This window comes from Aquila chrysaetos, chromosome 6, assembly GCF_900496995.4.
Source record: "Aquila chrysaetos chrysaetos chromosome 6, bAquChr1.4, whole genome shotgun sequence".
Lineage (NCBI taxonomy): Eukaryota > Metazoa > Chordata > Aves > Accipitriformes > Accipitridae > Aquila > Aquila chrysaetos.
Genome location: NC_044009.1, coordinates 34,288,816 through 34,316,105, shown reverse-complemented (window position 1 = coordinate 34,316,105; position 27,290 = coordinate 34,288,816). Strand labels below are relative to the sequence as shown.

The 27,290-nt window shown below is 36.4% G+C and overlaps 1 protein-coding gene across 5 annotated transcripts in view; it reads right to left on the bottom strand.

The window, feature by feature from the left end:
- Positions 1-27,290, bottom strand: part of KCNH7 (potassium voltage-gated channel subfamily H member 7) — a 243,408-nt gene that overhangs the window by 58,345 nt on the left and 157,773 nt on the right. For 2 of the 5 annotated variants that reach the window (XM_030017162.1, XM_030017167.1), the window contains 3 exons: positions 24,074-24,502; positions 19,268-19,291; positions 15,757-15,971 (listed from right to left, as the gene is read on the bottom strand). In XM_030017162.1, coding sequence (XP_029873022.1) covers positions 15,757-15,971; positions 19,268-19,291; positions 24,074-24,502 — 668 coding nt within the window. Of the gene's footprint in view, positions 1-15,756; positions 15,972-19,267; positions 19,292-19,799; positions 19,821-24,073; positions 24,503-27,290 lie in introns of all 5 variants that reach the window. The other 3 variants (XM_030017161.1, XM_030017163.1, XM_030017166.1) reach the window with 3 other exon arrangements.

The following is a 27,290-nucleotide window of genomic DNA, read 5'->3' as shown; positions in this document are numbered from 1 at the left end:
CAGATGCTATAAGCAAGTTATTCAGAAAGCATTGGACCTTTTGCACTTTCACTAAGAATTCACAATATTTTTGTGCTGTATATTTCCAAACAACAGATACATGATTAATGTACACTCACACAAACAATATGTAGCAAATTCACAATCTAGGTAAGATCTTTCATCATGGACAAAATTAATGCGCGTCTGGAAAATTTGAGCAAAGAGCAAGGTTGCAAAATCAGAGGTATACATGGTGGGGGAAAACCCAACAGTTGTAAGGTAGATGGATACTGAGGATATCTATGCAAAAGGTAGATGTGCAAGTTTGATGGGTGCAAAGCGTAATAATTTAGCTTTTCAGAAAGGTACTTTCCTATGTCTCATGACAAAGTGTGTCTCATGAACTGTATATTTAAATGATGTAGTTATATTCAGTACTAAATACTGTTTTGTCACTGCTGCTTTTGCCACGGATGAATTAAAGTAAAGCTTGTACTAACAAGGTTAGCTCTTGTTTAGCACCTTTCATGTTAAAAGAATTTCATAAACATTTAATAAAGCTCAAACTATAAATATAGTCCCAAATTACTTGGAGACTTAAACATTTATCACACCCATAAAACATCTTGCGTAAAACTATGAAAGATGCTACCAGTCCACTCACTGAAATATAATGTTAAAATGATGTACTTCTAGGAAATACTATATGACATGAAAAAATATTATTTTGCCAATATCTTGCTGGGCTCAGTCCAATGCTAGGTGCACAGCCCTGACAGATGAATGGATGATCACTCCTGCATCTTTAAGTCAGGGAAGCTGTAGCAAATCTAGCAACATGTCAGCTTCTTGTATGCTGAGAGACTTGAATATCTTTGTTATGAGTAGAGATTGAAGAACCTTTAAAATTTCTTATTGTATAAAATGTATTCAGCAGCCAAGTTCTGAAATTTACATGAAAATATAAACAAGATGATAATGGAACCAGGATAATTCTATCATAGACATTATTGTAGCCAGTCAAAAAATAAGGGAAGGAGTTCGGAAGAACTTTTGACTTTTCAGATCTTCTAATTCAAATACATTTCAAAGTTGAGTCAGAAAGCCAAAATCACTCGTACTCGTTATCTGAGTCTAACAGTGGAAGGTGACTACATTAATGAAATGTAAAGCATGTTCTGTTTTCTGAAGGACCATAGGCAAGAGGTGACATGAGAACATTCATACCCTTCTCATTTTTATAGGAGGTTTCCATAGATTATTAGGCTAGGTTAATCTCAATGACCTCAAAGTAATTTCACAAAAAATGAAAAGCTATTTGGAGTAAAAATTTTCTTCCAGCAGCATTTTTAACTCTGTACAAGTTTATTGTTGGTGACTAGGCAATCAAGGAAGGTAGGGTCTCCTAAGTTCAAGTAAAGCTAAGTTACTTTTCCTGTTTGCTCTATGATGCAGTTTATAGTGCAGAATGGACACTGCCAATATCATCCAAAACCCCTTAGATCATGAGTACAATGTCCTCCTTTTAATAGGTAGTTTTGAACTCATTTTCATATCTATTAACAAGGCAAATAACAGTATTGAACAGGAAAAACTGGAAAAACAAAAGAAATTAAAACGTGAAGCTAAAGCCATATTCTTGTAACAACTACCCCTTTTTATCATGACCATAGACCTTAAATCTGAATGATAGCGCAGTTCAAAAAAAGAAGGAGTATTACTTCAGCTTTAAAAGAGGATATGATTTTGCATTGGAGATTTCATTAGATTTGTGGAACTCTCTTTTCTCCTGTGTATTAGTTCTACTGAAGCTACCAAGCTATAACTAGCAAAGATATCTCTTCCCTTTTATTCTCTATTCACACCATTACCGTGAGACCCCTATAGACTGGACCTCCTGAAGAGATCTCTGAATCTAAAAAGACCTAAAAATAAATATTACACAAGCATTACTGAGCAAATGGAAATTAAATCAACATTTGCTCCCTCATGGTAGGCATTACCTAATTCCCCAGAACACTATAATGCTCTTTCATATTTCAGTCATCTTGATGATCATCTTCCTTCATGCTGACATGAACAACCAATAAGATTACACCAGTACTGAAAGTGCTTTTGATTTCATGCGCCCTCCAAACACAGCATTATATATTGCTTTCACATATCAGCATTAAAAGTCATTTTTACACCTAAAAGATATTTTTACATGTTTTTCAAAGGATAGCTATTAAAGAACATCTTCTTAACCAAGAAATACTAATGGTGGGGAATGTTAGTACTTGTCTTCTTGTTTTACTCTTTTGTCTGTATTAAACACTTTAAAATTATGTAACGTGACAATTTGTATATAATGCTAATACTTAACTTTTTCTATCAGACAGTTTGAAGTATACCCATGAGGTCTTATAACACAGTGTTTTAATGGCCTCCATATTTTTTTAAGTCAAGCTTTTGTTAAATAAAATCTGCTGCTGTGTGAAAATACAACTTGTCTTTGCCTGTCCTATATGTTTCCCATTTGGGACTTCAGATACAAGAGGATATAAACCTTCTTCTTTAAACAGTGGGCTCAATATTTCTTTGTTTGCAGGGTCAGAAATAGAATAACAGATTTTTTTTTTTTTTTTTTGACTATGACCACATATTCACTAAGTGTAATTTTAGGTAGGCATTGAAACAGCACTTCTGTTATTAATGGCTAAACCTGAAAAACTCAAAGCTTATCTGAGCATATTTCAATCATTTTTGTTCCAGAATTCAATCTGCCACTAAATAAAGTTTTTTTGAGTTAGTTGAAGACAGACTTTGTGGCATTCTCAACCTAACTGAAATGCAGAAACATTGGAAGAGTTTTTGGATACTTAGTAAATCAGCATTCTGGGGGTGCTGCAATTTGTAGGCAATGAGATAGTGCGAAAAGAGAAAAAAATTGGTAAGTTTAAAGTGGTATGTAGAATCTATTTGATTTAGTGTTAAGTAATTTTTATAATAAATGTCCAAAAATGTCAGTGAAGTTGAACGTTAATGCTGTTTGGTGGTGTTAAAATTTAAGAAAAACAAAAATCTCACTGAGACCTGGACATAACCTTTTAATATATTGCCATAAAAATCACTAATTTAGTATTGGAAAATCCACAAGGGATAGACTGAGATTGATTAAAAAAGGTCTTGTGCACCTATGCGTGTAACACTGCTGTCATGACTGTTCAAGTTACGTTGGTCGAATTGTTCTATCTGCCTTAGGTAGTTTAGTTACAATTCCATCTTTGAGGTTTTTGATATGGATTCACTGGTACAGGTGAATATTTTGCTGCCTGCATGCCTGCTTTCTGGTGCTCTGATTCCTCTTTAGTTTCCTGCACTGTAATGTGTACAATTTGTGTAGCTGAAGCTGCAAGCCTTTTCAGATTGGAAGACTGTCATCTCAAGCCTACCTCAAAACACCTGTTTTCAAATTGCTTGTTTCCTCCAAGAGAGGAGAGAAATGCTGTTTTCCAGCCTTGGGAAGGCTTGTGGGAAACAACACTGAGCAAGTAATATGCTGCCGACAGGGTTTTACACAGCTCTTTGCTGTCCCTGTTGGCTGAAGTTTTAACTTTTAAGTCTTCTGTAGCTTCAATGTTAATGGGACTGTGATAGCAAGTTGCATTTGAGCTGGAAATAGAAGGTCTTTTAGAAGACACTTTTAAAAAATGATACAAATACATGAAATAGAGTGTATAATTGTAAAATGGGGTAGATCATAGAATCATAGAATCATAGAATCATAGAATCATTTAGATTGGAAAAGACCTTCAAGATCATCCAGTCCAACCATTAACCATGCCCACTAAACCATGTCCTTAAGTACCCTGTCCACTCGCTTTTTGAATATCTCCAGGGATGGTGACTCAACCAGATGATATGTAAGGATTAGCCTGAACAGCAGAAAATCTTTTACTTCATGTTTCTCCTTCTGTGTATCATAAATTTGTATTTTAGTATTTTTAGAATTAAAAATGATCTCTCTGTATATCTTTCTTCTCTTCATATTTTCTATTTAGGTCTGTCGTTAAAATACATTTCATTATACTAATGAAAATGGTGTTTAGATAAGCAATAGTAATATTTTACATCATGTCATCTAAAACATATGATGAAACAGAGAAAAAATGTAAGATCTCATCCCATGGCTGAAGCCCACACCCACACCGTATATATATCCAACAGTGACAAGACTCATCTGCATACAGTGTTTGGGTTGATGCCTTGAAATTATAGCAGCTGTACTGAACAATTACTGGACTCTCACTAGTGCTTGCACTATATAAATATAATGATATCCCCGAACACTGAAATCTCCAGAGATGTAATAGCACATCAGAGAACTCGACAAATACTGCAATACAAAGCAAAGAGGCAGCCCTTATTATCAAGTAATTTGACTCTCCATGTGAAGGGAATTACAAAACTATTCTTGGTCTTAAAGATTTACAAAGATTCCTCAAGAAATGTTGTCCAATTAGTCTCCATTTGATAGGGTAACATCCTTCCTTGGTGATGATGAAAACTTTCAAGTCTGACTTGGATTTGAGAGCTTTGGGACTTCCTGGGAGTGCTGAGGAGCACCTTACAGGACTAAGGCCATGAAATGCCACGTTTTCATATGACTATCAAATAACTGGGTAAATCTATATAGCTAAAGATATTTAACCCCAAATCTTCAAATTGTCAAGGAAAGTTATGTATGCCATGACATTAAAGCAGTAGAACAGCCTTCTTTTCATGTTTGTTCAGTAAAATTGTATAGGTTTCATGAAAATAATATTTATGTGGATGTTACTGTCAAACAAAATTGCTTCACCAGACTTGAATACATGTAATAATTTAGAAAACTCACTATCTCTAACTTATCATTTTTCTCATCAAGATAGATATTAAAAGAGAGGAAGTATTTTTATTGTTCATTTTCCATCGGTTATTTTCCATGAAAACATTAAGAAATGCCTTATAGATCTTATATCTCAGAAGCCTCTTCCTGCCAGTCAGTATGTAATTACTTTCATATTCGTGGGTAATGCATCATCAGAGCAATACGTAAAAGCATACGGATTTATTGAGTGTGCTTTACTGTACTTTAAATCTTAAATTAGTGATATACAGATTCTCAAAGAAGGACAACTGACTATTTATGGCAAATGTTAATGCCAGAATATGTATTAAAAGTTGTGTAACCCTTTTTAAAATTCACTATGAGGTGTTATTTCAGAAGACATAAAATGCTATCCTTCAAAATGCTAAAGAGTTTGCGAGTTATTCGTTGCTCTTCTGGCAATACTAAGCTGTTAACAATCATTTATATGTCTGACAACAAAACATCAAGGGCCACATTTGTAATAAGGGCTTAAATTATTGCTGTGGTTTTTAGTCACCTAAAAGAACAAAGTAGATTTTGTGTTTGTTGATGTTATCTTGTCTTTCTCACAATATTTATGACAAATGTATCTTTCATTATTATCCATTTAGACTGGTTTGCTAGCTGCCAAACATTTTGATGCAGCTAAAGAAGAACATAAAATCTGTAAGAATATCTGAAGTGCATGGAGTGAAAATGAAGCAGCTACATCCATAGTTTGGTTCTGTAGTTACAGTACTTGGACGTAACTGTCAAGAGTAAAGGAGAAAGGGAGAAAAGATCCTTATACATACCTTCATGTTTAAGTTTAACCTTCAGTTTCATGGTAAATATTTTTTCCATAATCAGCAAAATAAGCAAACTTCAGTTTCTAGAAAATTTGCATTTTGTAATTAGACACCTTAGTGTGTAAAAAGGTGTGAACTGGAATTGAAACTGCTCTGGTAGCTGGGGAAAAGCTTAATTTAGAAATGCCCATCTCCCCTGTGGCTCTCCAGTGTTTATGCCTAATGAGCATATGCCAACCTCATTCACTTAAAGGAGACATTTAGTCTTAGTGTTCTGCCCAGGTTCCTCTCTTCACACCACTTGTAGGAAAATTTAGTGCATTACCCAACCATCTACCAAATTTGATTAGTAACATTCCAAACAAAAAGCCTTTTGGCAAGGGGAGCTGCAACAGATTGCATATACATGTACACAAAATGTGATGATACAAATCACATTTCAGTACCAAAACCAACCTATAAAAGCATGATCCAGATTTCGAGAGCAATCCATTCAATTCATACTGGTTAGGCAGAGAAAAAAGGTGGAGTTGTGACCATGGAGAACTGAGCAGACAAACTTGCTTTTCCTCAGTCAGTAGCTGGATCTTACATTAGACGTTTTTCTTTTTTTCCAATGTAAAAACGTATTTCAGTTTTGGGGAATTGTGGTAGGACCTTCATGATGATTCTTCACTAGCTACTCTGGTACTCTAACAAAATTTGTGATAGCACAGTATCTGTGAGCCAAAAATAACTCCTTGAGAAGCTCTCCCTTGCCTGTGTTATGCCAAATGAAGCTCATGCTCCGGAGAGAACAGGACCTTTTATTTATGGATTTAACCAGGGAGATATGAGAATCTTTTTGGTACTATGGCTGATCACATGTATGATTGCAGACATCAAAAGCTCAATCCAGTGGAAAAAATGCGTAGGATAGAATTCTGACTGCAAGCTTTAATGTTCTTAATGTTCTTTGTTTTTTAGATATATTGTCTAATTTATCACACTGTGTAAACTGCCGAATGGGTCATTCACTGTTGGAGTTTCCTTAGCTTACTTGATATTGTAGGTGTAAATGAGAGAGAAAATAAACAGCATAGTATATCTGGAAATCACTATCCTATACAAAACTTATTTTTCAAGCTTTGTTTGAAAACCTGGAAGGAGGCTGCAGTCTGCATGCTATCCTAACAAAATTCATCAAAATAAATTAGCTGGCCTCTAACAAGTTATACAGGATGACCATGAGCCACAGACACTGATTTCTTGCTCACTTCCAAACCCAGCAACTAACATCATTACAGACTAAGCTGCAGAAAAATGTATTACTCTCCTTCGGTTATAGTCTTCCATTGTTAACCCACCTACAAACCCAGTGAAACTAAACTTCTCTGAACAGAACAGATTGGTACAGATGTGAGACCATACCATACAGCAGTTCTTTTGTTTCAAAAGAGAGTAGGTTTCTCCATAATTAATAGAATTCATTTAGAAAGTGGAACATTTTCAAAGAAGACAGATACTTAGATTAGAAAAAAATGCAAAGCTGTGAAATGAACTTTTCTTCCCATTTAATAAATGTTTCTCATTTATTAGTAGCAGTATTCCGAACAGGCTGTCCAGAGCTGAACATACCTTCTCATGCTACCGTCCAAGATATTAAATGAAAAGTAGTTAATGCAATTTGCATATTTAAAAAGATGCTGCCTTAATGTAAAATTGGCAATTCTCTGAATAAAAGATTTATGCTTGAAAATACACCTAAATTACCTTAAAGACAATTCCACCATGCGCTACAATGAAAGATTTATTCAACTGTCAAAGAAAAACAGACTTATCTAATATAAATCTAATACAAGGCCACCCTGATATCAGGAAGAATAAACTCTGAGTTCTCTATGTATTATGAATATCAACTAAATATTCATGCAATTTAGGTATTTTATTCCAGGTATATTTGAATTTTATAGCATATTTCTACACTCTAGATGGCCAGAAATAGCCACTATTAGTAATTATTTTCTAGATATTTTTGTTGTGCTATGCTCATTAATTTTATGCTCAGTGTCACCTATACCACCCATAAAGCTCAATAAATGCTTTGCAACTACATGTTACCACACTGATTAGCACACAATCTCATAAACATAATATTTGGGATTCAATGACCCTTTGATTATTGATTCCTACAGCTGTTTCCTGATTTTTCCCTTACGGGGTTTTTATTAATATTTCAATATAATTTAAGGAGTGTTCCTCCTTTTTTTTTTAAAAAAGCGTTATCTCTGAACTAGTCTGGGTATGCACTTCTCTATTGATCCTGTTACCAGTTACAGGCTGAAAGCATTATTCAAGTTCTAACGCATGACGTATAATAGATGAGAAGAATGACCTTTTCATTTGGCTTATTAATTTTGAGGGCATTCAGAATTCATCAAACAACATACTGTGCTGAGTGGGCTTAATGGTCTTTGCTGCTTCTGACTGTTTCTAATCCTATGAAAAAAATCCCAAACCCTAACAAACCCTAACCAGAAGTTATTTTCCTCAGCTGTCAATACATCAAAACTAACCAATCCACTTGCTTCTCTCCTACGCTCCTGCCCAGGCCAAAAGAGTAATAGCCTTACTGCTGTTTCTCCTTTATATGCTTAAGGTCACCTGGTTTCTAATAAGTAGTACAAGATAACTGCTTTATAATTATCACCAGTTATATCATCACCTTATTAGCTGCAAATTGCAGGAACATTCTGCTCTCACATTTAGTTTATTCATCAATTTCTCTCATTAGCGATGTGTGGGAACTTAACTATTTCCTTGAAAAAGCTAATCTTTCAAATTACTCACCAGTTTTTCACTTTGTGTATTAGCTAGTATTATGCTAAAAGGGAAACTAGTTACTTGCAAGAAATTAATATTAAATTGTTAGCTGAACATACCTGTATTTTTTGTCTGATGAAAATGACTCTTAATAGGCATGAATATGTAATTTCAGGTAAATGCTAAATATTGTCCAGGTTATAGCATTTTGTGGGTAGATCCAACATTGGTACTACAGTGCATTACATGTGAGGTGTCTGGCACTAGAACAGATTTCGGCATGCAAGTCAGTTGAGGGTAAGGGCACTCAGGGAGGGAGGGAGGGAGTCCTGAGTCTGAGGCCCTGGTGCCCAGGGTTATTTCTGTGGATTTTTTATCAGATGGTCTTTTACATAAGATAAGTAACAGACAAAATACTCTGGGACTACAACCCAGGACTGCCTCTTTCTAAGTGAGTACCATAAATGTTAGCTACACCAGAAATGTTCCTTGTAAAACGCCAGCTCTTTCTGGCCCATGAGATCCACAGCTTTCTGCCCTCTTCCCTCCCTCTTTCTGCACACCAGCTGCTATTGCTGTCTATTGCTAGGTGATTTTCTCTGGGAAAGTATATGCTTATGCTGGCCTAAACATAGAAACTGTTTCCTGAGTTAACATGGTAACCACCTGACTCTGATCTAACTTTGAAGTTACACTGCTTTGACTAGGAGATTGGGCTAGATGGCTTCTAGAGGTCTTTTCCACACAACATTTTTTTATGGTTCTAAGGTTACATGAAAGAGAGACTGTGACTCCTTTCATGGCTGTTTTAAGGCAACTCTAACTGCATGAGTGAAAGGTATTATTTCAGGCTGTGCATGCCAAGTGGATCAGAGGACTCTGCCAGTTCTCTGGATCCCAGAGGGGCTTGACAGGGACTAAGCAGGGGCTTGACTTCCTACAGTTCATGGTGGGACATTTCTGGTGGGTGTTGAAACTGTTGTTTTCAACTGAGTAACCTACCAAGTTTAGAAACTCCCAAGGTCAATCCACCATGAATTGGGAGTTTGGAGGTTTAGAGCTCTAGTCTAGAGAAATGAGGTTTGCCTAAGTGCTGTCTACACCTTGGTTTTGATCAGTGTTACTTGCTTTGTAGGGCATTTGTTCTTACACCCTCAACATATTCAAGTTCATTATTTTCAGAACAAACTACAATGCAGTCTGAAAGCCTATGCCCGCCTATCTTCCCCACTTATTAGCATCAAAAGAAGAATGTTGCTTTGGAAAATGATCTAGTAGTAAAAAAAATTATATGCTCCATTCCCTGTTAGCATCACAGAACATATCACGGAGTATCTGATTCAAGGCAGTAACGACAAAGAGATCACACAAAATGTTGATTACTCAGAAGTGTAATTCATAGAAGATACTGGATACTTTTTCCCAACTCAACAAAATCAGGCAATCCCTTTTTCAGAAGAGTAGATCTTGGGGGAAGGACATGGACTAATTAAGGATGCATCCAGGTTATATGCTTCAAAGCAGCTGGGCTTTCTGACTGCTCCATTTCTACCATATGTTGTAAAATCTTCTCAAAACACTGCAGCATTTCAGATGCCTTAGCCTATTCATCTGTCACAAAGAGAAGAGGCTTTACCGGAAGGAAGGAATATTTTATCTTTCACAGTTGCTGTGAATCTGTAACTATATTGGCCATTTTATTACTTGATGCAATAGCAAGTAATTCCAATGAAAATGCTATGTTATCTTCTGAAACTGATCAAAACAGTGGGCTTTATTTTCTGCTTCTGTGCACTTTGTATAGCTACTTGCTCTGGTGCAAAAGAGCCTGCTCTCCAGTTTTGGTGACATCTTTGCACAGGTATAAATGACTACCCCGAGACTGGGGTATTTTTATTGGTTTTGCCATCACCATGATGTTCTCTACTTTTCTTCTTTTCAAACACAGTATGTCACACCTTCTAAATTATAATGAAATTGCACACATTTATACTATTTCTATAATTACATCTATAGTAATTACAAAGCGTAATTATATAATGACAATACAAGGTGAAATTTTATTGCATGAGGGTGCTAAGTATAATTGTAAACAAAGGGAATAAATTCCTGTATAAACTCTGTCAATTGATCATTGAGAACAGGAATAGCAAATAATAGAAAAAAGATGATTCTCACTTCAGCAGAAACTAATGATTTAATTTAAACTTCCCATACAGTAACTAGGCAATTTTGGCTCTGTTTACCCTCCAAATTCATTATTATATATATGCCTTGCTGTGTAATTGGAAGACATATCAACATTTTTTCCCCTTAATTCAGAATTTTCTGCTTTATGTCAGCTTATGTTCCAAAACGAACAGCCTTGAAATATTGTTTGTGTGTGTGTTATTGCATGATGTTGTAAACAGCACAGTGTGTCAGCTGAATCAGACTGCTGAAAATGTATAGATCAATAATTTGGTTTATTTTTAGGTCTTATATTGCCCCTCTCTGTCCTAGATGCTACTAGTCTTCTTTTAGCCTGAAAACCTGAAGGTCAGTTTGAAGTCATGATCATGTAATGGTTCTTTTTATATCAACAGCTGAGACTGGCCTTGGGGGATATTGTTACTTATTTCTTAATCTTTTGGGGCTGACAGAATAGTGTCTGGCCAGATTACAAAAACATGCAGTGAAACTACAAGGTCTATCACTTCATATATGACCCCCCCCACCCTTCACTGAGAACTCTACTTTCAGAAGAGTTGTGGCTGTTCAGCATGTCTGCAAATCAGATTACAATCTTCCAATCAACCGTGTAGCCTGTCAAGGTATATATTTATTGTTTGATCAGCCTTATAACCAGTTTGGGTATATATATTTCCTACAGGTGGGTGAATGATGAAACTGTTTTGAAAAGTATTATTTCAAGAAGTTTAAAGATCATAGAGTTTTACCTTCCTATAAGTCAGCTATTGAGACAAATCATAAACAACAGATACATATTAAGTCTTTCAACCACATGCTATATCTCAACAGACTGATGAATTTCAAGGGGATCAATAATCTCTGAACATTAATGATCACAGACCACAAAACAATTTTTCTTAACACAATAAAGAGACCAGTAATTTATAAGTTTATTAACTGGGCCAGCTATTGTTTGTTTCCAGTGTTAATCTACGGGTATTTAGGAATTCACTCTTTGAAAATAAGCATAGGTACTGACTATTCTAATCTTCATGCTGCTCTGAGTCTGTTCACAACAGAGTTCACAGCTTTGGAGCCATACATCAGTGGGAACTGGATGTGTAAGAAGCTTTAAAATAAATCAGTATTTAAACAAATGGTAAAATCACTTACTGTTGCACCTCTACATGCTGTAATTTTAAGGCCAGAAGTCCCCTTTATAAATTCTTAAAAAATGTTAAAGGATATATGTAAAATTTTTGCCCCACTGCTTTCTTTAATAGAAGTCTACTTTTTGTGCCTCTGGGAAAACTTGTCTCTTTCTAACAATCAGTGTCAGGATCCCAACTGATCCTGTCAGTGCAAAAGAGTGCAGAAATTGGACTGTCCCCTTGAACAGAATGTCAAAAGAAATGAATAATGAAAAAAAGTAAGTTGAGACTCTTCTAGAAGAGAGTCTTGCTTAGCACATCCAGGAATGATAATGTGAAACATTAAAAAACCCCAACTTTTAGTAAAGTGGAATGGAAGCATAAATTTATTTTTAGTGACAAATACCTACACTGGGATATGACAATGCCAGTTTTTCAATAAGGACTATCTGGTAGCAACTACTGGACTATTCCTCTGAGTAAAAGTCAATGTTATGCAGAAACAGGCATCCAGAAGATGTTATGCTACTCCGCATTGCATTACACAAGGAGTTTTGAACAGTGAAGACCCAGGTGAAAGGACAAGATATCAGGGTACCTACTTATTCAGGACCAGCACATGTGCAGCACTTCACTGGAAGCTATATCTTAAGGCAACTTTAATCTTTACATAATGTCCTGAACATTCCTGTTAAGTAGTAAGACAATATTGGAAGGGTCTTTGCAGTAGAATTTGTAACTAGCTCTTTTTTAAGAGATTCATTTAATTGTATTACTTAAAAGGTAAAACGCTGAGGATTGTATTTATTTATTTATTTATTAAATTCTGTAGTGAAATCTTGTTTTCTGCACCTGCATTTCAAAGTTTGTATTTTTCACTCAAAGTATCAACCACTGTCCCACAACATCTTCTGTTCCTTCTGGAATTATTTTCTAAACTTTATTCTCCCATCTGCTCCTAATTTATTCCACTAAAATCTTACTGCTAAAGCATCTCACTCCTCTTTAAATGCTTTCTGAAAGTGTATCACTTCCTCTAAACACAAAGGCCATGACTCATTTATTTTATGCATTATTCTTCCTCTACCTTGTGAAGGTAGTTATGTGCCATCCCCTCCTTTTTCACTGTCTTCACTACCTAAATTACTTCTCCAGCTTGCGGATATGATATAAGTCAAACAGCTGTTATCTCTGGAAAGAAGAACTTGTTCTTGTGTCCTGTGATGCTGATACTCAGGTTGATATTATTGATGCATGAGAGAGAATCCAGAGTGCAGTGATCCAGCTGTGAGGCTCACTGATACCTTAGTGTGGTGCATACCAGAGTGCATGTCTCTATATTTTGAGTTGCACAGTGAGAGGAGTCACAGTAGTGGAAATGTCAGGTTATAGCAGCAGGACCAAATTTCTCAGCAAAGCTGAGGAAAGGAAAGGGAGAGAGATACACAATAAGGAGTACAAAGAGAGAGATGGATGGATGTTTGAATGGTGCAATATGTGACTGGAAGTGGCCTTCCATGTCACCGAGTCCTGCAATCCCAGAAAAGCACATCGTGTTATCTATCCCTTTACTACATTTCTCAGGCTCTGCCTAATGACATTTAGAATTCTTGCCCTACCTTCTTTTATTAGAAGACTATTTCAGAATGTCACTACTCTGATTAAGGGTGACCTTTTAACTTACCATGGCCATTTTATACTCATTTGCTCTTTTACTGATATTGTCCCATAGATTAAATAGTTCATATTGCCCTCTGTACATTTTTGATGCTGTTTCACAGATTTATGTATCAGAGGACTGTGCCAGCATGAGCGTATCCTAATTATCTCATCTGATGTTTCTGCCATATTCTATTCTCAATGCTGTGCTCAAACCTTCCAAACCCACTTTTGCACTATTCTGCAGATACAGAATGGATCTTTGGGCCTGTGAAAAGTTTTACAAAGAGATTTACAGGCAGACATGCAGTGGAACATTCAAAGTGCTGACTCCTACAAAACATATTGAAATCACTGGGGATTAGAAACATAAACAGGACTAAAACTAGCCACTTTCTTCTAAATGTCTATTTCTAATCTAATTAATGAATAACTAGCGAACTAGATTTTTGGCTACCAAATTCAGTAAACCTACATTTATATATACCTCCGAGGAGTTTCTCTCTGTACCTAATCCTAGAGTTTAAGCTGCAGTAGCAACTAAAAATATTGATAACTGAATATAATAAAAGGAACAGCTGTGGGGAATTCTTTCCAATTATCATGAATGCTATATTATGAAAGTTTGCTACAGAAATTGTACCTCTGCACATTGGTTGAGATAGTTCTAGAAAAGGACATAAACCAGTGTCAAATTAAATTGGAAGCCTTTTGTGAAGTGTAAAGATTTTATAGAGCATTTCAAATTTAATTTTGAATTTTGTTTAGTATCAGTGTTCCTGGAAGGTTTTTCTAATCCAAGCCATTTCTATTGGACCTTTTCATAAAATCTAAGTAGTTTTGGCAATAAACTGCCTGCCCCCCCCCCCCCCCCCCGCCCCCGCCCTGCGACAGCGTCATTAAGACATAGAAACTTGGCACTCTGGCACTAATTATCCAGTCAGAATTTTGAAAAAAACAATCAAACTTGACTTATGCTTACATAACTTATAAAAATTAGTCTTTTTAATGTAAATTGACTTTTTGCCATATTATCTGTGAAAAGATTTCTATGTATAACTACTATGAATAATTTAAAGCCTATCAAAATGGATCTGGAAGAGATTAAATCTTTCACAACTGACCAGGGAAGAAAGTACAATGGTTGCAGATTCAAGTTAGCTATCAAAGACAAAATATATGAAAGATAAAAATCCAATTTCTTTTTAGGCACTACCTGATCTCAGGATAGAACTGATAGAACTTTTATCTCTATTTCTCCTGGAGGGTGTACAATACATTCCTTTTTTATATCTGTTGAAGGGAGTAGGAACATAGACAATATCTGGCATAGTACCAAAGTGGAGAAGCTGCTGTCTGGTCTATGGAAGGCAGGTAGGTAAGCAGTAAGTCAAAAGCTAGTCTTGGCAAGATCTTCCTTATAGAATCTATATCTGCATTCTAATACAAAGCACTTCTAACCTCTTTCAGTCTGTCAGTGGATGGGCATTTAAGGGCCAACCCGCTGCTTACTAAGACTATAAAAGTTATTTGGGACACTGTCATGTCTTAATATTTTTTTTTCAGTATGTTGCACATCGGTGGCCTGTCCTCGACAATTTCCACATGACATTACAACACAAATGTAATAATAATACCGAATTTAGCTGAAAACTGTTGCCTTCAGAGGGCACTGTATCTGTCTTAGAGTGAAGAAATATGCTATCTTGAATTTTTTTCAGTTTTGTTTCAGTTGTATGCCTCATGTCCAAATATGACAGAATATGTCATACATCCAGTCCAAAGGTATCTGCTTTTCATTTTGACAGCCTTTTTGATGTACAGATATAGAAAAGATACCCACAGGAAAGAGCATTATGAAAAGCCAAAGAACTGGAACACAAATTACAAGACATAGCTATAATACTTATACCAGTGGCACAATCACCTACCAGTTGTTATCATGTTGTGCCTTGCACTAATCAGCAATTTATAAAGCTGAGAAAAAGAAAAAAGAATGAAAGTAACATTTATGACTGACAGTAATCACTGAAATTAGTGGACTTGTTTGGGGCACTTGATGCATACTACAGCTTTTTTCCATTGAAAAATAGAGAGCTGAAAAGTTTTGTTTGTGAGCAGTATCATCTAATGTTGTAAACTACCTCATGTGCAACTGAATTGGAGGTACAGTAAGTAATGGCTCAAACCCTTCAAATTGTCTTGGAGATATCCAAATCATTCATGAAAATAGTAAGAATTTACTGAATACACTGATAATTGGCTCCACAAAACTGAAAAGGAACTAAAATAATGGCTATTACCTTACCTGGGTAACCTTCTCTGTTACATTGTGCGTTCGGTCTTTCACCTTAGGTGCAATAATTGCTTTCTCCGAAGAAGGAGGAGATGAAGATTTTTTTTCACTTTTGATATCTGAAAAGTTCAGTGTGAGTTGAGGAATTTTGTTGATTGTACTGTATTTGTTGAGATTTGAATCCGATGTGGATCCCAACAGACTTGACTTGATATGATTAAAAGGCCCTGAAAAAATCAGAACACGTATTTAGTATTTGATGAATGCAGAGAAATAAGTTATCATTAATGTTTAAGTGGGATATGTTAAAAGGGTAGTTAAAAACTGTTTTTCACTCTACTATTTGTTAATAGTAAAAATTATCTACATTTTAAAAATAACTCTTGCTAATGAGAATCAAATGTAGTGTTGCATGTAAATATGAAATTACCTTTCATATAGCCCCCAATATTTTTTTATAAAGTCAATGGATTGCAAGGTATGTAATGCATCCATCCTTACTTGTTTTCATGCTACTGGGTATGCTGGTATGCTCCATTATAATTCTGGCTGAATATAAAGACTGTATTCTCATTTGTTTATAGAAGCCAAAATAGGACACAAGATTGTATAAGAGTGTCTGGACTGAGCAAAGACTCTATTTTCACATTCATACTTTTGCTCATGCTTACATGATAGTTAGTTCAAAATCGCTTTTTTGGTAAACTGGAAAATTGAGTAGACCCCTGCTGTACCCCTGTTGACTCATCAAGTAACTCCATACTTAATCAATGGAAATATTAACCTAACACTGCCCTAAAAGCCTTTAATTTTGGAGTATCACAAACTCACAAAATATATTTCTTCCGTTGTCATTACCAACAAAATATTGAAAACAACAGGGATACCCATATGTAGAATATTAATGATGTATTTAATATACACTGAAACATCCTATATTACTTTAGTGCATCATGATAGATAAAAAATATGGAGTTTGTATACTTCATGAGGTACATATCCATTATAATTATTCTTTTTAATATTGGACAGAGTTCCGTGTACAACAAGAAAGCAATATAACTGATCAGTACACTTGTTTTGTACTGTCATCATAAAGTTGTTCTGGAAGCCAAAAATATTCATAGTAAGGAAAATTTGCTATTGAGAATAATACTGGAAAAAAGAACTATGAAGATGTTTAGACAGCGAGAGCTAGATCCAGCCAGTTATGAATTTAAGAAAAAATCCAGGTCCTGCAGTCAGTAACAATGTATCTAAAGTGTGGGATCCAAGGGTATTTCTCAGATCCACATGAGAACCTTATTGCATACCAATTCTAATATGGGCAACAAGGTCGTGGTTTTTTTTCTACTGCTTTTTAGGGTTTTTTTGTCTTCCAGGGAGGGAAACAAGAATGGATGCTATGATTCAGGAACAGCCAGTGGGACAAGATTAGGCCTATGGTGTAAATTGCAGAGTCAACAGTGGAAGAGCTGGATTGTATTTGCAATGTGTGAACCAGTGAAATTCAAACAACCAGCTGCTTGAAGACAGCTGTCAGGAAATGCTTCAGGCAGTGCTGAATTGTTGGGTTTTTTTTGTAAAATTTTTTAAGTGAGGGCTGGTCTTCCCTCACACCTGGCTTAGAATGCTTGCTGAAGAACCAGACTTTTAATTTGCTTTCTTAGCTTAAAAGGATTGGATTTATAGACATGCTTTCTACCTCCTAAATTCACGCTAATTATACGTTAACCTGGGCCAGAGATAGAAATCCTCTACTACTCCGTTTCAAATTGTGCCACTGTGCAGAAAGGAGTTCAAGATGACAAGGGAAGGCACGATGCTCTAGACTAACAGTTCAGGTGCTCCCCAGGGAGAGATCAATCCGGTGGTTCTGCTCTCAAGACTTTCTGTATTTTGTCCAAAGATCATTTGATGTAAGATAAACAAAAATTTGTGGGTGAGTGCTCTAACCACTAAACTACAAAATCAGTCCTTCTTTTTCTCCCTAGACCAATGAACCTAGTATATTCTTTGTGGAACAGCTTCACTGGAAAAAGGAAGAAAGCACTATCTTTCTCCCACAAGGAATGCTAAAAAGCCTGGTACTGAGGATACTACCAAGGAATTGGAATATTGTTCTTGAACACCTTTTGGCCCAGGTAGGACCTGAATCTATCTTTCACTTCATCTACATGAGTCTACTAAAAAGTGGTGTTCAAAATAAATCAGGGCTCACAATCTCCTCACAAATCAGTGAAGTGGCTAATCTGACTGGTGTGTGCTACGTACATATGGTCAGACTGCAGTTTTTCAACTCTACGTCCCTACATAGTTGTAGCAATTAATAGTTTTTGAATATTGAGTAGTCTTAGACATGAGTGGGGTGTCAAGTTGGGGCCACTTGTCAGATGAACAAGATTCTGAATACCTAAGGAACTCAAAGGTAAGAGGAAACTAAGGGAGCTTAGACAAATCTATGATTAGATAGTAGACTGATTTTTTTAATAGCAACTTTATAGATGCTTAAATTGCATTGAAATTTTGCTTTCTGGGATTTAAATCTTTTATTGCTTCTTTTCCAAAGGGAATTACTCTCTCCTTCACTACCTAAGACTCATGCCCTAGCGTTTGATATTAGACTTAAGTGAATTGCACATGAGAATAAAACCTTGCTTTTTTAATCCACCTTCTTTAGCTTTAGAAAGTGGTGAAAGGTATATATGTACCTCATTGATAATGGTAATTAATTGAAAGTCATCATTAGCTTAAGTACAGCCCAGGCTGGCAGCAACTGAGCTGATACTTGACAACTAGTGGACCTTTGCTATACTCTCATAGCAGGAAGCAGAAAAAGAGGGCCATAACAAGTCACAATCACAATTGACGCTAATTGGCACCCTGATTGACAGTTTCAGCAGAGTGGCCAAGAATTGAATACGCAGGGAGAATGACATGCTTCTGCCTACCCTACAAAGGAGATTCTTTAAGGTTAAGTTTGAGCTCCCCATTTTTATGGTAGGATCCCATTGTCCCTGCTTACACAATGCATTGAGAAATGATTTCACTCTCCTGAGCTGTCAATCCATCATTTTTCACCAGCGGTAAATACATTTATAAAAGTTGTTTTACAGTACAGAGACTGCATTTTTTCCCCCAAGATTCTGCCAACATACACATGAAGCAAATGCAATGATTTCATAGTCCACGAATTGCTTTACAGAATCTATGTCATGCACTGCATGCAGTTTAGAGAGAAGACTTTACCAGGTACACACACTTTTTGCATCATGCATGAAGTCACAAACCAGTTTTCAGACATAGCTACAAATATTGCAATTAAACTGAATGCTTTAGTAATTGTTCTCTAGAAATGCAGGAAGTCACTTAAGAACTATGTTCAAATTGGTTCCAAAAGATGCAGCTCAGTGCTGGTGAATAGAAACAATTTTGTAACTGCACTAAATATTATATAAACATGAAATTGGCAACGAAGTTCATGCATGCACATTTTAATACTACAGGAAGCTTGAAACCATACCCCCTGCCATCCAGGAACGTGAAACTAGTTTTAAGGAGACAAAAGAGGAATAAGTGAAGATACTTCCATAAGGCTCCTGATTATCAATTATTTTATTTTTGAGATAGTTAACTGAAAACTAAGCACCTTATAACAATAGTTTGTTAGTGGCCCTGCCTGATTATACGTCCTTTCACAGGTAAAACTCCTGGTAGCTTCAATAGAAATTTTGCCTGCTTAAGGACAACAGCACTGAGTTAAATAAATATGATATGTTCTATCTCCCTCCTTTCCTTTTTTTGAATTAACAGATAATTAAGTCAAATGACTGTTTAACTATGCCTTCACTTTTTCCAGGGATTGGTAGTTAGTGCTTTGACACAATAGTTAAGGGAATAACTACATGTTTAACAAATATAAGTAATGCACCTGGCCCTAGAGAGGTCAGCATGAGAATGTTGCATTTGAACATTTCATACAGCAGGCAAAGTAACATGCCAAAAAGTGTGGCTGTTTGAAACACTGGAAGGCACAGTCTAGACATATACTTTACCTTTGACATTGCGACCATTATCTGGTTTTCAGCATAATAAAAGTGAAGAAAAAAAGAGAAAAAAGACAACTAAAATCTACATCAGAAAAAGCAGAAACTATTGCTTCAAAATATGTATGTGGTTTGAACTGAAACATCTTTGCACATCCTTGATTATATTATGTAGACTTTCAGTCACATTGAAGTCACTTTGACAATTGAGGGAGAATCTAAAACTGTTTGCAGTAGATCAGCAGGTAGTAGGACTGGCTCTAGCTAACTTGCCTTAACAGTGACGCGATAAAATTGTTTCTCCACAACTCTGGTGCTGGGTTGGAGGTTAAAAGTGCTAACCCGGGAAGGGGTAATTACTCACACATAATTAAGTGAGGCTGAGGCACCCACAGCTGTGGCTGGCAGCACAGGCTGGCTGGCTGCATGGGGTGTGGGGCTGCGCAGGCAGCCCTACACAGATGCCCAGGCCCCGCACCTGCCCAGGACTCACAGGAGGAAAGGTTTTTACCATGGCAGCAAAGTGAACAGCGCCTTTCTGAGTAAATACTGGAGAAACACTGAGGAGAAAGATATACCTTGAACTTTTCTTCAGCTCTTAGGTGCCTTTCCGCAAGTTAACAGTAGTAAAGCTCTCTGCCCTCACAGGCACACCCAGCCCTGAATCCTCTCATCGCATCAAACCTCTTCAGGGAGAATATTACCATTGTTGTTGTTATTATTATTATTGTTGTTATTATTATTATTATTTAATATTATTTTAAGGAAGCCACACAGGTGGATAGGTAGACGCCACCCCTATTCATGGGTGTACAACATGACCCACAGGCTGCCCTCCCTTTGCGTCATGTCCCCTGCTCAGCTGCAGCAGCTTGGAGCAGGTATGAGGGTGGGCGAGGGCCCTGGGGGCTGACAGGGAGCAAGGGGCCAGGCGCAGGATGCGGCCCTACCCCTGTGCGCTGCCAGCCACCGTGACCAGCTTACCAGCTTTCAGAGGTGCTTTGGGCTCAAATTGATATTCACCTGCAGTTGTCCCCCGCTGACAGGCCACCTCTGAGGGCTGAGGCGGCTGTGCCCCTGTCCGGCCCAGCACCAGCCCTCTCCCTGCAGAGAGCCTGCTTCAGCCCCGCCCGGGAGAAAGGCTATGGCCTTCTCCTGTGAGGGGAGACGGAGGTGACGTTGGGCCTCGTCTGTGGCATCGTCACACCTGCTGCCTCTCTGGCTTTTCCTCAGCTTTCTGAGGACTGGGGAGCACGGGACGTCGAGCTGGGCCCTCTGGACCACGAGTGTGGGAGAGCGTTTAGTTCCTCTCAGCCTGACGCCTTTCTGTGCCAGGCACCTGTAGCAGTAATGCACGTTTTGTAGGCTGAGTTAGGCTCAAAAGCCTGTTGTTTTTTCAGAAGACTGCAGGGATGTTACTGAGGTCACTTTCTGAAGAAAATAACATTTCCGAGAGTCCCTGTGAACCTGTACCTGCTTGCAAAATCTGGATTGCTGGTGTTTCAGGTGAGAAGGACTTTGCTGGAGTTTGGGTGGTGGGTGGAAGACACAGTTCCTGCCCTGCTGCTCGTGCTGTCAAATAGGCAAATTTAGAATGGAATTTAATCGAGTACACTCAAATGAATTTTAAATCCTAAATTTTCATTTTTACTGTAATACTTTTCAGGATATAATGGCCACAGCTATGATAATTTTAAAATGATGGACAACTAGGCTACATAAATTAATTTAATGCATGAAATAATTTATATTCTCAATTGTGTTATCTTCCAAAAAAAAAAAAATTGACCATGGGTGAATTACCGTAGTTAGTATTGAGCTAAAGACTGCTATTCTCTTCTGTCAGAATTCTGTTATGCTGATTCAATAATATTATTTGAACTGGAAGAGGTGGAAAAAAATTAAATCTGAATTCAGAACTGCATTTTCAGACAGAGTAGTAGTTTTCAATGGATTCAGGAAAATTCAGAATTATTAGGATCAATAAACAAAATAAAAATGGAATGGGAAATATATTAAACCTTATGCTTCCTTGGTTAATAATTCAGGCCGTTGGGACTCTAGTTTACTTTTTAACTTTTTACTTATTGTACTTTACTTTTACTTATGGCTTTACATTCTCCAGTACAGTATCTATATCTTCTGCTGAGAATCTGTGACTCCAGAGAAGATGATTTAGGCTGAATCCTGGTTACCTAACTTGCATGGATAATTTGATAGCAACAATAGGGTTTTATGGCTCACTGTTGAGTAAGGCAAGCAGGACTTGCTGGCTAAATTTAAACATCTTTTCAGCATAAGGTGCCAAATTCTAATATGCTTGGAAGCAGATGGCATCAAGGATGGTTACTAATTCTACTGCAATTCTGAGAGCCATCCTCTGTTCTGCTGTACTTTTTTAGAATGCGTATGTAAGACCTAAACTTAGGGCCAGATCCTCTACTATTTTGTAGCTTATGCAGAGTGAAATCAGAGTGGCGGTGTTTTATCTATTTACACTGTAAATGATCACATCACGTGAGAGGCCATAGGAATTCAAATGGATTCTCGAGTCCTCATAGTAAAATTTATTCTCCTTAGTATTTAACATTTTAAAATTATTATTCAGTGAAATGGAGCTAGAAATTTTTGCTCCTCCAAGCAGCAAGCATTAAATTATGTGGCAATTTCTGCATGAGCTTTGTAGCACCATAACCAAAGACACTTAATATTCAAATTGATTTTTACACATTTTTGTCATATAACTATATAAAGAATGACCAATTGGGAAGTGTTTTAATGAAAATAAGTTCCAAAAATAGAAATTGACAAAACAGATATCTTTAAATATGTTTTATTTGAAAGGTTAGTTTAAATATCTAGGGAAGTTGAAACCAAGATGAAGCTTATGCAATGGTCCAAAAGACATGCCAAGGTTCAACCTTGAAGATTTTTGCCTCCACATCCTGATTTTGAAATCTTGGCTTGAATGTGAACATGAAATATAACAAAATGGTATGGTTTAGGATGGAATTAATTGAATTTTCAGGTTCATTTGAACTGAAAAAATCAGACTCCAAAAGAAACAGAAATGAGAAAAGAAGTATTTACCCATTATGTTTAATACAGGAAGGGTAACTGGAAGGAAGAATTAGTTCTTCTATTCTAGGATTTAATCTGGGTGGCAGAGGAGCATTCAGACTTATATTTAGGAGATGTACAGAAGTTAAGAACACTCAATGTGGACCTTCCAAAAGGCAGGAGAACTTAAAGGAATTTTACACTTGTGGTCAATAAATAGGAGAAAAACAGGCAATCACTGAAAATGAAAATTCATTTTCTTGCTAATTTATGAATCTGTACACAGCCTTCCATGACATATGTGTTTGAAATCTTAAAATATTCCCCATACATTCCTTGTCACCAGGCTTGAATAAAAAGTATGCAATTCAAGTCATTAGACCATCAGTAGCTGCAAAAGCATTACATATGTGGCACTTTTCTGAGAAAGCCAGTTTCAAAGGTGCCTCTTCATTCACAGGGCTTTCAAACCTCTGTTTGCTAAGCTGTTTCCCAAGTTCTTAAACTCCCTGTCTGCAACAAGAAATCATGGACTATACTCCATGACTTTGTGTAATTAGGAGAGACAGTAGAAAAAGAAGACAGAAAAAACTTCTTTGTAAATTTTGCTGGTTGCAAGAATATACTAACACAAAGAGAAAATCACACTTACATGAATTTTACACTAAGCATTTCACTAAGTATTTCACTAAGCATTACACAAAGCATTCCAATGGAGTTGCTGAGGATATTTTCTCCAGTGTGAGAGAAAAAGCATGTCTCAGCGTTGGATCAGTGAATATACAATGTACACATTACAGATTTAAGAAAAATAAACTGATCAGTCTCTGAAGCAGGATTTCATACAGTCAAAGACAATTTAATATATGAGCATGGGACAGAACTCTGCATGCAATTTTAACTTGATCACCCGATTTTTTTCCCCCCAAATACCAATATTAACTTTAGGAATGTGGGGCCTGATTTTGCTATATCCCTATACAGAAGGCAGATGGCAGTCTAAGAGCAACCCCATGATTTCATTGGTCTGCTTAGACATGAAAAGCAGTATTTAGTGTAAATAAGCCTAGCACATTTGGGCCCTTAATATTTTTAGTGTGCTTTTGAATGTATACAGCTGGTTATATTTAGTTTCGCTTACAAAGTGGTGACAATTACTAGGAAAAATTGCAATAATTCCTTTCTTAGTACATCAGAGAATACTGATTGACTTTCTACCATACCTTCGCTTGCGTGGCGGTCCCTAAAAATGTTCTTGGGATGGACATTAAAGCCTTCTATGTCATGTACTGAAGACGCTCTCCGTATACTACAAATGCTTTCCTTTGATCTGGAATGGGTTAGTGGATTGCTTGTCTGTATCATGTCAGGGTAAAGTCTGTCCCATTGTTGTTTAGGTGATGAATGGTCAAGAGGTCCTGATATATTAACCAAAGGTGAACATTTACTGGGTTGAATCAGTGCTTTTGTATCATCCACTTCTGAAGGACTACAGCTTTCTTTTGTAGGTGATTTAAAGTGCTTCATCGCCACTGAGTCATCACTGTGCTTAGATGAATCGACTATCACTGCATCAGGGTCTTCCTGTGGTAAGGACTGCTTTCTGTATGTTAAAAGTCTAAATCCAGGTAACCGGAATCCAAAAAGTCTGCCTACATGTAAATACATACAAAAGAAGAAAATATTACATGTTAGTTTCTTGCCATGAAAATCTGATTTTTTTCACACACAGTCAGAGTGTATAATAATAGCTATAAATAATTGACCTATTCCTAATAAATTACAATACTTATCAATGGAATGTGTAAATATGGAAATATTATATAGCTGTAAGTTTGTTATAGTCATGGTGTTAAAGGATTTCATATTTTAGTCAGACCTAAGTTATTGAGCTCATAAGGATAGCAGCATTGATTCTACAGTCTGTTTTAAAAGAGATAAGGTTATCTGTTCTGATGGTCCTTTCTAAATTAAAAATCTATGCATCTATAAAAGACTGCTAGAACATGTCAAACTACTTTGCTTGTTATCCTGAAATAGGTATTTGTGGATTCTATTATTAGTGGAACTCCATGTGCTTAAAAGTGTACTGCTGATTTATTGATTTATTGGCTACAAATTAAACAAGAAGATAACAGTGCTAATCCTTCAGGGAAGAAAAATAAGTTGTGTATCAGTTTTGCCACAATCCTTTCCAATACTTACATTTTATGACTAAATGAAACACTTATTTTGAATGAGTTTAAAATGAAAAAGAAAGGAACATGCAGGAAGAAAAAACAGCGACACAGCTCTCAAGCCTCAGTTGCACCTATACAATGCAATTGTCTTTGGTACATTTGCATGGGTGTGGGCTTAGTTGGGCTTGGGATATTGAATGGCAGGGTAGGCTGTTCTGAGTGTATGGAAAACTAAAAACTTTTTGTAATGGTAGGAAATATCACTAGCTGAGAGGAAGTGTAAAATATGGTGCAAATAAAGAATATTCAGGGGAAGAACTGTAAAATCTACAGACTGTCCCTCTAAAAACAACAAACCCAGATAGCAAATACTTTAAGGTATTGTGTAATACAACTCACAGATGGAGGCACAGGGACTTCTGATGTACAGAAAACATAGTAAACAGTTTAGAAAAAGAAATGCTAAAAAATATTAACAAAATAAAATAATTGAAATAATTGAAATGATCAGATGTCATTGCATAAATGGTCTGACTTAGCTTCTTGTCACTCATCACTTTGCTAGATGAGTGTTTTCCACAGTGAATCAATAGTGAAATGATTTCTCAGAGGACATCTCAAAATGTCTTGTTATTCCCCCGTACTGGGATAAGAAATTCTGTTTGGGAAAAGATTTCATTTTTATCAGTCAGTTTTAATCACCATCGTTTGTAGCTAGCTAATGTTCATTAATATTTAGCACTGAAATTTATCATCCCATACTGAAATGTTTTGAACTAGTCTTTCACTGATGCCTATGCCCAACAGTAAGTGTAGAGCTATTGATGGTGCAGCTTAATCATTTAATGTTTTAAAATGAATGTCCTATATATTTAGTATTGAATTTACTTTGAGTTCTAAATGAATGAGAGTGTCCTGCTCTTCTTAATGGAAAACCTGTGTAAGAGCTAAAGTTGCTATGCTAGACAACACCACAGATCCATCCAGCACACTGTTGAAACTGATATTTTCCAGTAGTGGATACATGGAGAAGGAGTTTAAGAACCACTACACTGTGTTATTTCTCCCAGTAAATTTACTCAGTTTCTGTCTATCTGCAGTTCAGAAACTTTCTGAGCCAGAGATAAACCACAAACTGAATGTTTGGTGTACCTTTCTTCCCTGAATTTGTCTCAGTGCTTTTGAAACACAGCTGTACTTTGATCTGCAAAGCATCCTATAGGAAACAGTTCCATAATTTTGGTATATCTCTGTGAAAAAGTACTTCCCCTTGCTTGCTATAAACCTGTTGCCTTGGGGAGGGTGCTAGTCCTTATGATATGAAAAATAGCTAATATTTGCTCCCTTTTTACAGTCTCAATAATGTTTATAGCTTTTCATACATCTGTTGCATTCCTCTTTGTATACCCTTTCCCAAGCTGAAGAATGCTAGTGTAACTGTGTTGTGTACCTCTGATCATCCTTCTCACTCTTCTCAGTTCCTTTTCATTTCTAATGTAATCGTTTTTGACAGTGGCCTGAGCTACTCCCAGAGTCAGGGATCAATATAGTGACATAACAGTTTTTTGTTTTGATCTTAGCTCCTTTCTGTATAATTCCTAATATTTGGTTGCCTTTTTGAGTTATCTTCCTGGCCTGTGCTAATTTAAGAAATTTTCACAACAGCTGAGAGATTTCTTTCTTGATCGGTAACAGATAATTTAGTCTCTATTGTTATGTCTGTAAAAAATTTTGTTTGCTGTTTTATCACTCAGCCACTCAGTATCATAGGATATGTCTGTAAATCTCATATCATATTCTGAATAATTTTGTGACATCTACAAACATTCTCACCGTTTGCACCTTTGTTATCCAAGTGATTGAAAATGTATTAAATAATAAAGAACCTGTGAGACTCTGCTGATAACATCTCAGTATTTAGAAATCTGGCCATTTATTTCCACCCTTTTCCCCCTACTTTAAAATATAAACCCATGTAACAATCTTCCTTTTTTTTCCTTGACAATTTCTGAAAAAGCTTGATGAATTCCAAATATTTAGCCTAAATCTATTACTCTAATGCATATATGGACACAACAGTACAGTAGGCAGAATTCTCTATTACATAAAACCAGAATCATGCATGTTTTAAACATCAGCTAGAGCTGCCAGTTTTCAATCTGCACAGTGATATTCAGTAGAGTGCACCTTGGGAACATGCGTATGTCTTCTAACTTACTAAGTATACTTGAACAAATTGCTTACAGTTGAAATTAGTGAA